The 19,339-nt window shown below is 33.8% G+C and overlaps 1 protein-coding gene across 2 annotated transcripts in view; it reads right to left on the bottom strand.

Moving 5' to 3' along the window:
* Positions 1-161: 161 nt before the first annotated feature.
* The window catches only part of GEI-8_1 (Gei-8p), a gene marked incomplete at its 5' end in the record, with an annotated part of 42,060 nt that continues 22,882 nt past the window's right edge, over positions 162-19,339 (bottom strand). The window contains 12 exons of one of the 2 annotated variants that reach the window (XM_051211742.1): positions 162-1,893; positions 2,434-2,774; positions 4,180-4,306; positions 4,980-5,156; positions 6,507-7,055; positions 7,196-7,389; positions 9,792-9,932; positions 13,333-13,678; positions 14,153-14,385; positions 15,421-15,484; positions 18,267-18,422; positions 18,727-18,794. In XM_051211742.1, the coding sequence (XP_051071839.1) occupies positions 1,639-1,893; positions 2,434-2,774; positions 4,180-4,306; positions 4,980-5,156; positions 6,507-7,055; positions 7,196-7,389; positions 9,792-9,932; positions 13,333-13,678; positions 14,153-14,385; positions 15,421-15,484; positions 18,267-18,422; positions 18,727-18,794 (2,651 nt within the window). In that variant the 3' untranslated portion in view covers positions 162-1,638. Of the gene's footprint in view, positions 1,894-2,433; positions 2,775-4,179; positions 4,307-4,979; positions 5,157-6,506; positions 7,056-7,195; positions 7,390-9,791; positions 9,933-13,332; positions 13,679-14,152; positions 14,386-15,420; positions 15,485-18,266; positions 18,467-18,722; positions 18,795-19,339 lie in introns of both variants that reach the window. The other variant, XM_035729460.2, reaches the window with a different exon arrangement.

Here is a 19,339-nt window from a genome sequence, read left to right as displayed (position 1 = left end):
ATATCAAGACGAATGAAAATTCCGTGAATGTATTGTAGATTAGGATAACCATTTCATTTGCTAAGTGATGATGGAAACAAAAGTCAATTTTTGATCGGTTTACTCATTATGAGTTTAGTCCAAGAGTACTTCCGTTTTGATTCAATGTAATGATTAGTCAATGTAGTATTCGGCTTTGTTTCGTCGTATGATATTTTATTCTGTATAATATACTATATTCTTGTATTTCATTGACATGAACTGTGCTCAGTCTGTGATTTGTTATAACCCTAAATATATTTCATATATGTGATTTCATCCTAATTATTAATCAAAATGGGTGTACTAGTCATCGTGTTTTGTGGTTAATAAATCATCATTTATACCAGTCTTTGTGTTCTTACTTTCGCGTCGTGGGAATTGCTGAGGTCCCTCGTTCCGAGTATAATTGATAAGCGTTTCCGACATAACAATCAGCGACGACCAGATACAAAAAGTAGCATTAAAAGAGCCAAGACAATAAGCATTCAAACGACAAATTATAACAGTAAGCATGTTGTTCTATAAGTGCAGTTACTGATCTAAATGTTTGAAAGTGATTCCACAACAACAACCGTCTCAGTAAACGGAGGCCCATAAAATGTCTTACAAGATTGGTCCAACAACCAAGGCTATAGTAAACAGAAAGCATTCTATATTCGCAACCATATCACGTTCAATAAAAATACAATTATACTGTCATATAGGTAACAAAATGTCAAAATGCAAGTATAACAATAATGTGGAAGAGAGGAAATCACATCGTTGTTGTGCTAATTATAATAAATCTAAACAGGATAACAATGAAAATAAGTAAACCGAGCGTTTTTCGAAGGAAACCTGTTTAAAATTTGGAAATAAATCAAACATGAACTTAAAACTACACAAAAGGCAAATGATTATAAAGTAACGTAAATAAGAGGAAAAACGACTAGTATGAGTAAACATTAGAACAATTCTATTTCATACAATCACTTAAAACAGTATTGTTAATTGTTATTATAAACCTGATTAACAATTAATATCAATATGAAACTAGTAAAATAGAAGTTTAATTGTTTTTTTTTGTGCATACATTACTCGAACTACGTTGATGCACCCTTTTTGTTATTGTATGCGATAAGTTAGTCGATTTAGACAAACAGAACTTTAAACCGGTATGTTTCAAAAGCGGGAATAGAGTACGTTGAGGACAACACAGAGATAGAAAAAGAGGGAGTTGGAAAATGAAACAAAGTTGTCCATGGGGCAACATACATACACATATATTAGAGACATGTGTCATTAAAATAAAATTTGTTGCACTGTCTGTAAGCCAACAGCATTCATGTATTCAAAAAATTACAAAAAATGTGAACTACAAAAAGGAAAACATAAGTGCAAAATAATAAACTATATCCGATGAATCGATAGGACACACATCAAAAATGATACTGAAATTTAAAGTTTGGCGATTTGATATTTTAAATAAATGTCAGATTAAAACAAGCAGATTTGGAACCAAATCAGTTTAAAAAGAAAAACTAAAATTCCAACATTTTTTTACAGTACATATATAACCATGGCAACGTTTCAAAACATATTAATATATTTCTTTATTCATAAATACAAAATAGACGTTTATAGCGAGTTTAACGGAGCTGAATCCAATGAGTCGACATCATAATTTCCTAGCAATCCCGTCGAACTATGATTGCAGTCTATACTGTTCTCATTTCCATATGTATGTGACCACCGATCTAGGGAATCATCACGTCCGCATTCTTTAACAGATTGAATACAATTAGAACTAGTATTGCATGACAATAAGTGAGGAACATCCTTAAGATGTGAATTCATTGCACCCGACACAACCTTAGGTGAAAAATCAGAGGCCTAGAAAAGAATATATGATAAAACACAAAAATAAGACAATGAAATTGGTAATGTAATGATTGGTTCATTAAGACAAGGTCAGTACTTAAGACTTTAAATCCAGTCAATGGTGTATTTTGTCCAGCGATTTGTTCCCAACGTCAATTATTATATCTGTGTATAAACGTACTTAGTTAAATTTACAGTAGATTTATGTCCAGTAAGGAACGCAAAAATACTTTTTTGACAATCTTAATGTCTAAGTATGAGACCATGCAAGAAATCTGACGAAACATTTGAGAATACATAGCAGATACATGTCCTAACAGGTAGTACGAAATATGACCCACTGATGTGACACTTAAATATCACACGTCTTAGGGGATTGACCTCGCAACAGTAACTTCACAGAAATGTACACTCACTTTGGAATCACGAAAAATAAATCCGATTATTTTAGATGAATGAACGAAAAATATATCTTTATTAGAATAAAGTATAAAAATCAATATAACAATGATAAACTTGAAGGGTTATATTCAGATAAAATTAAAAACTTACAGCTAAGTCTATTTGTAATAATCCTGGAGATTCTGTACCACCATCTGGCGAAGTAGAATGGTCTACTGCAGAGTCAATATTACTAGACAATGAATTACTTTTGACCATTTCAGATACTTTTCGCTTCTGTGCATGACCTTTTTGATTTGATTTATTTAAAAAGTCTTCATTGTTAGCAGCAGGAAGTTTTGTCGTAAGAAGTTCAGGTGCTGGGATTTTAGAAGTAGAATTTTTGAAAGAATCTCTAGAACCTGATATCATTGAACTGTTCACCATACCGGGAGAGCGCGAAATAGAACGATCCTGCTTCTTCAGCGGAACATTTAAATGAAATTGAGAATCTATATTTGCATAAAAGTAGAATTCCGATATTAACACGTTAAAATAAAACTCAATTTCAAAAATTTCGAATCAATATATACTTAAGAAAGAGCAAATTCACAAAGTTTGGGTATACAATGCCCAAATTTTCTATTATTGCCAAAACATTTTTACACATGTTTGTGAAATATAATAGCTAAGAGACTAAATGTAATAGTAAAATTCAGCAAAATAATCATGCTGAAATAACAGAAAAATTTTACATGCCCATTTTTCAGTTACTTGTAAGTAGTGTGAGATTAAATCGTTAATAATGACTGGGATAAGCTTATTATTTTAAAAAACGAGAAATTAAACTAATGGTACAAAAAGATAAAAGATACGAATATAATATCATCATTTGAATACGTTACATATGAAATGTATATACACGAAGATGTAGCAAAATAACTCACAACATAATAGATTATTCACCAAAAAAATAATCATAATTTCAATAGTTGAGTTCATGAGTCAATTGAAGCTAGACTACCACGGAAAACCTGGAAGCACTGGACGACCGCTTCGTCCTATTGTAGAATTCCTCAGCAGTGAGTATCCACGATCCCAACTAATGAGATTCAAACCCAGGACATATCGTTCTCGCACGCGAACGCTTAACCACTAAACCACTGAGCCGGCATACAATGGTGTTAATGTCAACCTTCAACTAATCCACGAAATTGAACGACACATCCACCATTGTCTTCATTGAGTTACTATATCCACTGATCACTTCTCATCAAAACCTCAAGAAATACTTCTTGAAGCCAGTCACTAGTGAACATATGCTGATTAGTATTAGAATGATAATAGTCAGGTGGTGATAAATTAAATACTAAATTTGGTAATAAATTGACTTATAGTTGGAGACGTTCGATACGATAGCAACGCATCCGATTACAGTGACCTAGAAACATCTCTTTTTTCCGAAAGTTCTTACCTCTTATCCTTCAAATGGATTTTTTTCTTCTCTAAGCATATAATCTATGCCTAACTATGTTTTTACTTATACGAATTCTATTACTCTGGGCATTTGTCTGGGTAATTTCATTTCGCTGTTCTGATGTGTTATGGTAACGCAAACTGATCCACACATGAGCCGGGTTAAAAGTCAAATCAATAATGCTATCTAATTCCATTGCATTTAATGAACAGAAAAATGACATAATAAAGTGGTCAATATTGATGAAAAATAGCATAATATCTAAATCTCATGTTCTCTTCCATGAACAATATCAGTAACCAGATCACAAAAGTCCATTAGTTTTTTTTTTGTCAGATATATACCGAATACCAAAGTTAGCTAAATAATATAGTGCTTTATAAACAAAACGTAATATATTAACAACCAATGATTAGACATAAAACTTCATGCACACAAACCTGAATTACGTGTGGAATGGTGTTTGCTAATAGGTGATGGAGTCCTGGGTAGATGAGGCGAACATATATTGTGTGGAAAAAATGAGTTTCTTGAAATTGTTTGAGCTCGTATTTCCTCTGTAATAGCCTGAAATAAATAGTGTATGAACTTTTGAACTAGTAGTCAAAAATATCATGGAAGAACGAAATGACGAAGAATACTGACAACTTTAACAGTTCCAATTATTAACTTACACAAAATACAGTAGTCGTGATAAAACTAACTTCTAGTTAATTCTCTTCAAAACTAATGGAACTAAGCATGGTATATATTTAAAGAAATCTAATCATATATCTAAACAGAAGTAGCATTAAATTTATATCCCAACATTTGAAAATCGAATGTTTAAAGCACTCGACCTACAATTCCATTTCACTGGTCTTACGAAATAAGATGTATGCTATAACTTATTGTTCCTGAAGCAAAAGATAATCATATGAGAAATCGCCTCATTGAAAAAGCATTGTTCTGACATTTCGCATTCGATAGTTATAAAATTTATTATTATTATTATTATTACAGACTAGTTTAAAGATTTCAACACAAAAAGGTTCACCAATATGGACTTATTCAATACGTAGAAAAATGCCAGCAAATTAGGACGCGTATAAACTAAGTAATGATATAATTTTGGGTTATCAATTTAGTGTTTAACGATTATAATTATGATTGTCGTAAACGGAAAAAACAGCACCGAATATCAGAGAGAAACACTTTTTTTACCCAAAGATTTAAAAATATACAAAAGAATCTACATTACCTTATTAATATGGCTTTCTAGTGTATTCAAACCCCCATGCACAGACGAACGCTTGCTTGTATTAGAGGAAACATGAGAATCTATATTATTAACCGGGTTGATAGAATCTGATACAAATTGACTGAGTTCAATTGGATTACTAGATGTTTGTATGCGATCGTTTTGACCTTTAGATGGCTGAGTTTATGAACAAGCACATTACAAAAATAAAAGGGTGAATAGTGCTTAGAAAATTTTATATGTAAAGAATATCGACAAATTTTAACTGGAAATGAAGAGATTGTAAAAAATTGCAAACACTCTTGCGTTACAGAAAACCAAAACATTAGTGATTTAAATGACAAAAACTTGTCTCGAATAAAGTTGTCATCTACTGGTTATTCATCCTCTGATCACTGAGTTGCTGATTAAGTAATCAATCAATCCCTCGCTAAGTCGTTTTGTTACCCTATATTATAACTTATTCTCTTCCCAAACTTGACTAATTTCGCTAAAATGTACCAAGAGTGTAAAACGTTCGGTTGCGTCATTCTAAGCCAAAAAATAACACAAAAAAGAATTAGGTACATTATACGTCAATGATATAAGTAGGATGTATTTAAACGAACAATTCGGTTTTTATATAAACTCAGTAAATACTTAATTTACTTAGATGATTGTACTAGCATTAGTTGGAATATAGGAGCGATACACAGTTCTAAACTTCTGAGAAAATACTGATCGGTAATAGAGCTATACGACACGAATTACACCGAAACGAGTTACTTGAAGTGAAAAAGTAGCACAATTTAAGAACATTTTTATTCTCAATTGTGTTTAATTCATATAGACACGTATAAAACTCAAATTCTCATTTCAATGAGAACAGAGTTTGTTAAGCTGTAGTAAGCCCATTCAACTTTTGTATTATTTGTCTGCTCACTGTAATTTAGACACAATCCACTATGTAAAATCATGTGTGAGTCTGATTGAGCGCGTGTCTGCATATCAATCTTTATCCATTTTCATTTTAGGTATCATTGCCAAGGTTTGACTTAATAATTGATAATCTCTGTCTTACCATAAACCGTGAGATTACTTTATACCTTTCTCCATACGAACTAATTCTTTCTCCCTGTATCATATCTTTATATACAATCCTTTTGTATATATAACAGTCATTAAAGGAGATTATTCTATGAATTTGGTGTTCATCTTGTTATGCTAATGAGGTGTGACAACTTGGACGAATGCATATATGCGCCTGGTCCCACGTCGTAGCTGAGTGACTGAATAACCTTCCTCCCATGTAACTTAGCGGGGACACATACGGTATCTATGATCTTGAAGCTTTCGGAAGTTATATTACTATTAAAGCTAATAACTATTGCATTGTCTATTAAAATTAAATTAATTTAGCAAGGTTATAAATACTACTAGTTCATAAATCACAAAAAGCATCAGCAATTTACAAGGAAAAACCACTGTGAATATTCCGATATTCAGTGAATAAAGGGATAGCATCAAAGCGAAAAGAATCTTACTTACTATACATCTTGGAGTTCCTCTTGATAATTCACTTTTCACGTATGAACGAAATGTATGATTACCGGCACCCTCAGATGAATGTGGACGTGGTAGACACATACCCATATATTCCGACTGCTGATCTCTAAAATTCAGATTTGGAATGTTGATATTAGTAACAGACACATTGCAAGCACTTGGAAGGTGGAGAGAACTACTTTCCTCCTTTGGCTGCCGTAACTGTTGTATAACACCATAAAACTGAGAAGATTCGTTATCCTTTAGAGTCCGTATAGGATTAGATCGATCACGAGAAGTATACGACCCAAGTTCTTCTAGATATAATTTATTAGCGTTTGCAATAAATGATGCCACCTGATCTGAATTTATGGACATGTTAGGATCATTTTCTGGTTTGAAAGATATAGAATTAAGACTATTATCTAGCTGGCGAGTAAATGAAGATGTTGATTGGTGATTGGTATCATTTCTAGAAACTGGAACTCCCAAAAGTGGATTAGGTTGACACGGAGAAGTAGAATGGTTGGCAGGTGGCAATAAACTATCAGCCTAAAAAGAAAAATTGATACAAAACTATACATATTTTTGAGATTTTACGCAAATTCAAAGAGATATCTATCGAATAACTAGAAAATATTGCAATGAAACCATACATTTTGGGATAGCTATAAACAAAAAGTACATCTTACTTTAACAGGACTTGGAGACAGAGGTGAGTATACACAGCGTTCTGGACCACTAAAATTGTTTTCTGACACAGATGAACTACGACCATCAAACTGACTAACCGATGACGACGCAGCTGCTGCTGCAGCGGCAGCTTTGGCATGTATAGCCAACCTAATAGCATGTTCAGCGAGGATATCACTACCCAAGCATTTTTCTATTTAAAACAAGGGAAAAATAAAAATCAGTAAAATTTGTCATAAAAATAATATAAAGTTAATTGGTAGATTGTAATAAGACCGTACACAAAGTGAAAGTTTACACTGAAACTCTTACAATACGGAAAATAAAATTTCATCCACCTTTTAACAAGATCATGACTACTTTGAAATTGGAAATGTCTTAGAACAGTATTCGAGTAACTTTAGTGAGCAACAACTGGACCAGCCACCTTTTTATGCTATTATCAAATGAACTGCTCCAGTAGAGCATAATGCATCGCTAGATATTTTAGGAATTCACATACCTGTGTTGCGAATACCTTCCAAAGTTACTAAGCGAAGGCGTAGTTAGAACTGTCAACAGTTGTATATAACTCCATTTAGCGATCAAGTGATAGGGAGAATTGTTGATATCCAGTATAGGACGTCCTGACGGTTTATTACAGAGATCGATATACAGAAAACCCACTTGGAATGAACAATACACGAACTTCCACAGTTGGGTTCCATTAATTAGAAAAAGGAATTTAATTCATTCTTTATCCTCAAGGATCAGGCGAATTCGTTCCAATGACACAATAGATGGGGAACTATTTTATCTTCGACAGACCCTCATCAAAAATGGTTATCCACCGAGATTCATCGATAGAAACTTGGTACCTAGACCTCATGACAAAGCATTGACAGTAGAGAAAAGGAACTCTATTTATGAATATGGAATTTAAGAGAGATACGGCTGCTGAAATCCTAAATAAACGGATTTCGAAATCATTGAATAAAACATTCCACGCAGCTAAGCTTCGAATCATCTTCTCTAGCCAACCTACCATTCTGGGGTGTGTTAAGGACAAACTTTCGCTTTGGGCCACTTCAATGTGTATCTATAAATTTACTTGCTCATGTGGGGCATGTTACATAGGCCGCACAAAGCGATCATTATCCAAACGCATCTCGGAACATTATCCGGCTTGGCTCTTGAAAGGGGAGCGAAAAACAATCACGAGTTCTATACAGGAGCACTTAATCAACTGTGGACATATCGCTCCAAAAGACTCTTCGTTTAAAATAGTTTACAGAGTCAAAGGAACTGGATCGAAGGGGGATTCGAATCAATATTTTATGCACCGCAGAGGCATTGGCAATCCACAAACTAAAGCCTGAACTTTGCGTGCAGAAACGATTTGTCCAACCTCTCATCCTTCCCTGGCCCTAATTCCCTTAATGGGTATGTTTCTAGGTGTTTTTTTAATGCACTTTTATTATTACTATTTTACACTTTAAACTCTAATCATTTATTATTATTACCTTTTACAAGTTTTCTTGATTATTATTCAGTCTTTTCACAGATTGAACTCATGAGTCAGTTGAAGCTAGACCACCATTGAAAACCTGGAAGCAATGGACGGCCGTTTCGTCCTAGTATGGGACTCCTCAGCAGTGCGCATCCACGACCCCGCGCCACCCGGGGCTCGAACCCAGGACCTACGGGTGGTGCGGGGTCGTGGATGCGCACTGCTGAGGAGTTCCATACTAGGACGAAACGGCCGTCCAGTGCTTCCAGGTTTTCAATGGTGGTCTAGCTTCAACTGACTCATGAGTTCAATCTGTGAAAATTTCTAAAAATCTCCACAAAACACATTCTGATAATAACAATCACCTGCTCACTAGTGACTGACTTCAGGAGACACTTCTGAAGTTCTAGTGAGAAGTCGTTACCAGTGGAGTTCAACCAGGTCTGTTGTGAGATAGGAACTCACTGAAGACAATGGTGTACGGTAGCGCAACTTCGTGGATTGGTTGAAGTTAGACATTAACACCGTTGGATGCCGGCTCAGTGGTCTAATGGTTAAGTGCTCGCGCGCAAAGCCAGTAGGTCCTGGGTTCGAGCCCCGGGTGGTGCGGGGTCGTGGATGCGCACTGCTGAGGAGTCCCATACTAGGACGAAACGGCCGTCCATTGCTTCCAGGTTTTCAATGGTGGTCTAGCTTCAACTGACTCATGAGTTCAATCTGTGAAAATTTCTAAAAATCTCCACAAAACACATTCTGATATTATTCAGTCTATTATTATGACCTTTGTTGTTTTGTCATTTTTCTTCATATCTGTCAATTGGACTATTATCTGACCCTTAAATTTTGTTCTCCCTTACCCCTTGATTAGTACGTTAACCTCATTTGTTATTTATTGTCGAATCCATTTTTGTGATACAATCCATTCTATCCTACTATAGACATACATTTTCCATATAACTATATATACGAATGTACAGCTTAAGTAAATGATTTCGTCGAAAAGAAAATTTTCTTCGCTGAATTCTTCTTTTTCTTATTCAATGAATAGAATATTTTTCATTTAGTTCAAAATCTTGGTTTCTAATATAAGGGGAAAAAATACTTACCAGAAACACTTGATGATGTTCGAAAATCTGATACTGGGTGACAATCAAAATTCCCATAAGCTGCAGAAATATGACTAACACAGACAGGTAAGGTAGATGGATCAATAGATCTAGAAACTTGATAGGATCCAGCGTAATCAGCTGCATGAAAGAAATATGACAAAAATATGATATATAAGTGAACTAAAATTTTGACAAAAAAACACAGCAAAGAGTCTTCAATCAAAAAGGATTCTAAAATATAAATGAAAACAACCAAAGGTCTCTTATATTCACCAGCTTTTTTGTTTTATCTTTATAAGGATTACAGAATACTTATATGAACTAAACTATTTCCAAATTGAAGGACTACGCTAATATTTTACTAGAATTCTCTTTATAAAAATCCAAAGAAAATCCTTCTCTTATATTTCTTTGATGATTGATAATTTATCGAGACTTTCACAATTTTAGACCTAGTGTGTTGGGTGCTATTGAAGTCGAAAGATATAAATAGTATGTATCATCAAACGAAAGGGAAATGTGTGGTGGCAGAAGTTTAAGAAGATCGAAGAAAAGAGAATGAGAACGAAGAATGATTGATGTAGAATCAAAAGAACAATGAATTCTGAGACGATTGACTGACATTTGCAGAAGGAACATCGAAGTTTGAGACAACTGATTGACATTTTACAAATGAAGTATCTAAAAGACTAATATCTGAATGAAGAATATTCTTTCCGATAAATTCTCTTTAGGTTCTACAATTATATATCCAAATTTGTAAACTGAAAAATTGCCAATTTTAAGGCACACCTCCCAGTGTGGCTAAGCAAAGGTCTGGTGAAGAAAGTGAACAGCTCGATATTGGCCCATCTAGTGCAAACTGGTCATAATGTCAGTATAAACCAATCCTTTTCAGTTATTTATCGGGTCAGAGAATCTTTGGCAAAGCTTATCAGACTTGAAGTCCTTCAGTAGCTGTAGCGATCCGGATGAAAAAAACAGGAGGTATGTGTACAAAAGAAATATCTTCAATCGCTTCCCTCCGTTCTACAACCGCAACGCCAATCAATTAATAGTAATCTTAACCATTGAATGACTAATTTGACTATTATACGTATGACCTTTTGTAGTCAAATGTAATTGTCTGTTATATTTACGCACAAATCTTTGTATTATTATTAGTAGTACTATTGGTGAAACATCATTATTAATCTCCCCAATACATGATTAATACACATCACATCCATCCCACCTTACCAAAAAATTTTCTACATAATATATTCTTCCACTAAACATTTGATCGAATTGTAATTTTACTATTATTTCTCTCACCCTATCTGACCCATATTTATTCTGATCATGAATCTTAAATTTTCACTTAACGCATAAGCTGGTTCAAGTTAACATTGTATATGAGTCTTGTCAACATTAACAATTTTATTGTATTCTGTTTAACAATCCTAAATTCACATGCTTTAAACGATGCATTTTTCCCTTGACATGGCCGTTTTTCGGATTATTAATTTGGATATATAATCATAGAAATTGAACAGAACTTATCGAAAAGAATATTCTTCGTTCAATTATTAGTTTTTTTAAAAATATGATGGGGATCTTTAAACGATTAAAATGAAGTATTTACTTTATGGTTGTTAGATTTTGTATTCAAATACATTCGATTGTCCCCACTTGTGTTCTCGTCCACTACCCAGTATTAATTATTTTCTACTTTTCGGTCAGTGTTTAGATGAAGAACGGGAAGTTGGACCTAAGCAACTAATATAGTGTTAGAAATTTAATTTGGACCTTATAAGTCGCTGATTCGAACCTAAGTTTGTCTATCTTAATTCAAGTCAGCAAGTCATTTGCAACGTAGAACCTAACATATCCACATCAGTTCAAGCTGCCACAACATATCAACACGGCGAGATAAAATTACCAAGACAAAATTTAATGTAGTAGAATCATCAACAGTATCAGCAGCAATTGAAAATATGAATATAGATGATACAACTCAGGAAAGAATGGGTTCATGAAAATAAAAAAGCACAGGACAATTTCGAAACTCGAGATTTAAGATGTAACAAAAAGTGCATCTGCGCCATTGCAGTCGATTTTGAGACACATCACCCAGTCATTCATGACGATAAACACCTGGACCCCAAATTGGTTGTCTGAACCTACCACAACGGTTCAGCCCAGCAGTCAGTGACCTCATGAATTCGTACCAACATTTGGTTTGACCACCCCTAATGTCTATCAAAAAATTGCTATGCCAGTTATTATTATGCGCCGATGTACGTGGTAGATAGTAGTTAGCTATATGTACTGCTTCGGTTTGGGCACCCGGGCAGTATCACAGCCCTCACACATATCGAATGAGATTTGTGTGGCGCATATGTATTTGATGCCTCCTTGTACCAATATCTATGTGTTAAAATAAATAAATAGCCATATGTAACAAATGTCAGTGAAGACTTACTACCCTATAAACCGATTGCCATTTCCATCTAATACTTTGAATCTAACCTCTGCATCGTTCTAATATACCCAAACAATGTACCGAAGGGATTCATAAACGAATAACAGTAACCCATGGATATTCTCTAAGGAAACGTCTATCAGCCATAAATTAAAACAAGTTGAACGTCTGGGTAGTATACTCATCCTGTATATGGATTTCACTTATGCCATATGTAACATAAGTTCGCACAAGCCAAACAACTTATTGTAAATACGTACTGAAGTTTAGGTAGTTGCGAAATATTAAGCTAGAGTTACAGCTACGGATTTGTTCTCAAACTTTGGCAAAATTTGAAAACCCCAACGGTTTTTTCCAGAAATCTTTCATTGGATTTTATTATTTTTGAATGATCATCGTTCATATTCAAAGCAAATAAACTGACATACTTGTAGAAAAAAACTGCCCCGATATATAATGATATGGGTTCACTCGGATTATAATAATGAACACGTTCATTTACATTTTAATTAGCACCAGTATTACCATAAATTGAGTTGTGTTGTTCATGAAAATCACTGAAGCAATAGCAGTTTGTAAGGTAGAATAATACAGGATATTCAGTTGTAAAATGCATTACATTTAATGAACCGCAAGCAAGTCGGTGAATTAAAATTATTTATACCATGCCAACACACTTTTCATTGAATTTCAACGATGATTGCTGTCGAAGACAGGTGTTATATGAAGAAACTACAATGCTCGAGCAAAGAAAACCTACCTCTAAAGAAGTTAGATCTTCACAAATGAAAAGTTCAATAAATAGATAAGAAACATCACCGGAAGCACTTATTCAATTATATATGTTAGTAATGACACGGAACAATAACCCTACTTGTATTTTGTCCTTCGATTACGTGCATTGTGTTGATTAGGTCAAGAAAAAACTGTTTATTTTTTCGATACCCACATATTCTCAAAGTAAACAAACAATAAACTACTCAGATATACATCAAGCATGACAGCTTACATAAAAACATAAGTTTAATCGAAGATCATATAGACCTGATTAAATATTTTTTTAAAAAACATTACCTTGGCGTGAATTTGAGTGATTGCCACCCCAATTAGATGAATCGGCACGATCGAGTTGTTGCGCAGTTAAAAAATCTCCGATAAGAATTGCTTTACTAGAAGCAGATGGATCCATGAAACGACTATCAGAAGTTTGATGAGAAAGACTTAAAGAACCACATGATGGGACAAATGAAGACATCCATTTTTTTGCTGCATCCACGCTAGGAAAATCAGACAGTTCTGATTTTGAATGTAGGTTACTTGATAAGGAAGCAGTAGATACAGATGACTCATTAACATCCAGTTTATGACTTCCGGAAGAATCAACCGTGGACGAAACAGACATCACTGATGGATCGGTATTCTGAAAGCATTTTAAATTATTTTGACGTTAAATTCGATTCGTGAATTAGCAAAAAATTCAGTAAAATGTGTGAAATACATTAACTGTTAGGAAATTCATCGGTTTTCGTAATAGTAATGAGGGAAAACAACGTAATAGCAACCTAGGAAATAACTTGAAGTTATCTAATGATTGTCATTTAATATTTTACTGAAATTTTTTTTGATATTTTTCTCTTACAAAGAAGGTAATCCAAACTAAGCCAGTTATAAACGTAAACAAAGAAAAATTGTTTTAAAAATATGACTAAGTTTGATAAAGAAATGAATTAGCAGTTATTTGAATACCAAACAAAACAGTGAGTTATTGATTACAATGCAATATAAACGTACATAAGTGAAATACTAATTAGATAACTTCTACAGGTCAAACATAAATTACAATCAAACTATTTAATGGTTATATGAAAAATGTAGTAACAACCATACCACTCACCATTCCACAAACGCTAGCGCTAACAGCTGCAAATCGTGCAGCAGCTGCGTAAATCTCAGCTGCCGTTGTCGATGGAAAAACAATAGATGTATCTGAATTATCCGTAACCATATGACTAGAGACTAGACAACTTGGGATCACAGTTGAAATTGAAGTTGAAGGGTTTTTATTATGCTTAGAGTTTGTAATTAAACTTGCCATATTAGTTGAAGTAGATTGAGAGGAACTAGGACCTGTAAATTATGGACATCATTTATCAATACAAAAATGTTTATTATCTAAAATGATAACTGAGCATGGATGATTTTATGCAATGTCAACACCAACAAGAAATCAAACAAAAACTAAACTTATTAGAAGTCCATAGAGTTACCTTTAATAAATACAATTTAGCAAACAAGTACATATTTATGAAATCAGCTTTAAGTCGTATTTTCTATAAGAACTACTGATACTACTAAGTAACTTAAACAGAATCTGGAATTGCTACCTAATGATTGGTACTCGAGTGTTTTAGGCGTAAGGTGTTTGCTGATCAGTAGGTATATCTATGGAGAACTTAAATGTGCGAAGTTAACAGCACTTTTTGACATAATAATTATATCAGATCATTTAATTCACAAAGCAAAACGTTGTGTTATTGTTAGAACTATGAGGTTTACTTATAATTTCTTTATATCTGAAAAATCAATAATAAAACACAGAAATATATGAAACCGAGTCAATTTGATAAAACCACTTGATAAGTTACACAGTAAAAATATGTAGAATGAGTTAATAATAGCGACACTAGGGAATCAAAGAAATCCTAACCTTAGAACAACCTATTAAATGTACAGTAATTAGCAATTTATTTTTGAAAATGAGTGTTGTTTTATTACTAAAAATGTTAAGCGATAAAACTCGGCAGAAATCTAGTGAAATCAAAATGGAGTGATGGAGATGCTAGATAAGTGACTTGAAATAATAAACAACATTTTCAGTGGGAAATATGCGAACGTACACCAATCTAATAAGCAACCCTGATATTAACAACATATTTAATGCCATGATATTATCTGTTAAAAATATAACAAAATGTTTATGTGTTTATTCGTACCTTTTACAAGTTATTAATTTATACTTATAATCTAATTTTATCGTCAAAGATAAAGTACTCGGATAAAATCCACTTTAATCAAATTTTCGTTTAAAAAAAGAATAGAGCATGTATTAAGCAACCGTACAGAAAATAGAAAAATGAAAGTCCATAAATAAAAACATCTCACCTATCGAGGAGATACGGGAAGACAAAGTTTCAGTTGTGGTTACTTGATTATCACATGATGAAGGCTGAGGTAATACAATAATAATACAATACAATTATAATAAAGAAATTAAAATAAAACTTACATAACAAAAGTTTCAGCTTTTAGAAAACATGTCGGCAGGATATTTCTCGGCTTGTGTCAGTTAACGGTAATAACTAATCCAAAGTTAACTGAGTTTCCATAAATAACGTAATTTAATAAGACAACTATGTGTCATACTAAAAAGTATTTCGAATCTAAAATACTAGTCGTTCGTAAGAAGAACACCTGATTCATAACTGAGTATCATCCCGCACAATGAGATGAAAATGTTTAATAGTGCTCAATAAGATTTTAAAGTTAAATAAACATATACATGATCTGAATAGAACCATTGGGTTTCTAAGAAACTAACATAATCTGCACAACTTCTGTAGCACAGTATCTATTAATATTTCTAGTCAGTAAGTCATGTACAATGTATAACAATACTTATGTACGACAGCCCAGACTGATACATCATATTAGCACAACCACATAACACTAAGAAGACGTTTCTCAGAATAGTAAACATTGTAATAGTATAGGGACTTTGGGATTCAAGTTTTAAGGGAAAACGAGTGAATGCATTTGCGCATACGCAAGAGATTCTGAGTTGCATCCAGTGATTACGATGGTCACGTGGACCCCGGTCAGAAAATCTGCACTTAACTGCATGGCTCAGTTCAATAGTCAGTCAGTCAGCTAAAACGTAGGGCCAGGCACATATATGCGTCGGTCCAAGTTGCCATACAGCATTAGCACAACAAGATGAACACCGGATTCATAGGAGTGGTTAAGTCAATGGTGGTAATATATAAAAGAAAGATTGCATATAAGGAGAAAGAATTAGTTCGTAGAAAGGAAAATATGAAATAATTATTACTTCAATGGTAGTAAGAAAAGATATCCTATTAAGATATGATAAAGGGAGAAAGAATTAGTTCGTATAGAGAAAGGTATAAATTAAGTTTAATCTCACGGTTCAAGGGAGGACAAAGAGTGTATAAACCTACACCATTGTGATCGATTCTGAACCATGTCACCAAGAGTCTCCAACCATTGGTTACGATAGTCACGCGGACCCCAATCAAGTAGTCCGCATCTACCAACATGGCTCAGACTAGAAGTTAGTGTCTTCAAGCACTGATGTCAATCCCTTGATGAACTGATCATATGTTTTGGTTTGGTCAACCTTAGCTTTCTACCAACCTCATGATGGTTGAGGATAAGTCACATGTTCCAAAAACCTCAGTTGGTGGAGATTCACCACTTCGTCAGTTGATTTGTTATTTTTACCTAGCACCTTATGCTTGATATGAGCATTGCTCATTTGGTGGCTCCAAAACGAATGGTTCGGAGACAACTATGGTCGAACAATATACCTTACGAGTGATTTTGTTTCTTAATGGTCATACCTCATAACCAAACAGTAGAACAGAGCAATTTCCTGTGCAGTAAACTAGTCCTTTGGTTGACAGAAAAATATCTCAAATACACCACCAGTGACGAAAGTTGACAAAAGCCAATCGACATTTCTGAATCCGTGTCGAGATTTTGTCAGACACCGACGTGATTAATAGGAGATTATATTGGTATATCAACGTAAATACACCCTTATTTCCAAAGTGAGAAGTAAGATAGATTTGTTTTTACATTTCGTAGTTAAAAAGTCCAGTTGACTAAGATATTGAAGCTTACTTTTAACAGATTTAATTATAGGTCGATTGAGAAGTATCATATAATGTCTAAGTATCCAGTTCTGCGATGAAAATTTTCCGTTAGATAGGTCATTATTAATCTGCTGTAAATCAAAATGATTAGTCTACAAATGTCTGTGTTCTTACATTTAAGCCATTTACCAACGGCTTGTTTGAAAATAAGTAGTCTACATAAACGTTTTCAGACAATATTTATTTCGATTAGGGATTGATATTTATTCAAAAATTATAATTGTACTAGACCCAATGTGAAACAGTGGTTTAGTGAATATAACACTCAGCTTATAACCGTTAAGCCTCATATTCGACCTCAGACCACCTACAACGGTTTGAGCAGCTGGGGGGAGGAGCGTGGCGTGTACTACCTATATCGACATGAGTAGTATATGACGATAGTCAGGATTAGAATGTCTGACAGAAGGAAAAAAGGGAAAAGAAAGCAACTGGTATGAAAATGCAGGAAAATGAAGCCTGAAACGACTGATTGACTTTTTGCAGAAGGAACAGTCAAAATTAAGACAATTGATTAGTATTTTGCAAATTAAGTATTAACTGTATGGTTCTCAGATTTTAGTAAGATGTTCTGTAATTTCGATTGTTCCCACGTATGTTCTCGTTAACTACAGTACCACTAACCAAAATTAATCAAGCCGAGTTAACAAATATTTATTTAGTAAACGAATTGCATTTGATTTTCAATTAGATCAGCGGAACTATTTTTTTCCAACCCCATTTTTAGGAAAATAAGTGTGCATGAAGACCTTCAATGGGTATATGAATTAAATAACCGTTATTTATTGTGAAATGAGATTTGAAGTCGCTGGATAAGATGAAGTGAAATGTCTTTTACTAACTTTTGACAGCTGGTGATATTTAGAGCTCAAATTAGAACTTTGATAATGCACTTAGGAAAACTTAATAGAAATATCTACATCATAATAAAGGCTTGTCTATCAAACGAAATACGATCAGTAAATACAATTGTGAAGATAAGTATTTTGTTTAGAAATTGCTAATTGTAACAATAGTTTCATGCGCTACTATTTAATATACTCAAAATAATACCTTGGTAAGATTTTTTTCAATAGCAAAGTGAATCAAATCCTTGATGCGTGTTGAAGAACTGGAAACCACTGCAGGATGTGTTCGGGGTTGAGCCAGTTTATTTGAATCAGTCACAGATTCTGCACACTGAGAATTAGCATTAGAAGAAACGGTTATCTGTTTAAAAGAATGAAAAGTCCATAAGATTTGGAACAATATTTCTTAGTGATAGTTTGTTCATCGCCGGGCAGAAACTTGGGCAGTAACATATTTTCCAACAGCATGGCAATACGTAAACATTGAACATCAGAAATTATTAATTACTAAGTTCACGTTACTGTCCTGTCCTACAGAACATAAAGAAATGTGTTAAAGCATAACATGTCCACCTACAGATGGAAACTCTACTGATTCAGTTATATGAACTTATTGGGAAGCTTTCCCCTGGAAAAAGTAAGAAAACTATTCAAATATCACTTACATGTACTCCAGACCGTGATTCTTTGTCGATCGTAGGAACCAGAGTATCATGTTCAGGTACCTTGACATCTACATTCAGGGGAGAAAAAAATTTCGATGTAGTCTGCACTTAAAAACAAATCGATGACAGTAACAAAGACTGAAATAAATTTGTTAGCCTGTTAGAATTACACTACTGATAAGTAACCTAAGCAATATGTAATAAAACAGATTTCCAATAATATCAAAATAGATCATAAAAATGTGTTTCATTAAATTAACACAGCTCATGATAAAACAGTCCGTCAGTCATAATCACCGTCAAACCTGACACACTTGTGTGTAGGCCCAAGTTGTCACACCATATTAGCAAAGAAGAATGAACAAAGAAGTAGATGGAACGACAGTAGTGTTAGTGAAGGTGAGAAAGTCTAAACAAAGAGGATCTATTCCGAAAAAATGAAATGGAATAACGGAGTAGAAGGTATGAAATGAAACTGAAACCCTAAAGTACTGTGATCGATTTTTAGCCATGTCAGATATATGTTTAGTTGTACACAGAAATTGGTTTTGTTACCCATTATTAAAGAGAACATACAACTCCAAACCAAATACATAACAGGCGATACTAGATT

Source organism: Schistosoma haematobium, chromosome ZW (genome assembly GCF_000699445.3).
Source record: "Schistosoma haematobium chromosome ZW, whole genome shotgun sequence".
In the NCBI taxonomy this organism is placed as follows: Eukaryota; Metazoa; Platyhelminthes; class Trematoda; order Strigeidida; family Schistosomatidae; genus Schistosoma; species Schistosoma haematobium.
The sequence above is the reverse complement of the archived record's forward strand: the minus strand, read 5'-3'. Positions and strand labels throughout refer to the sequence as shown.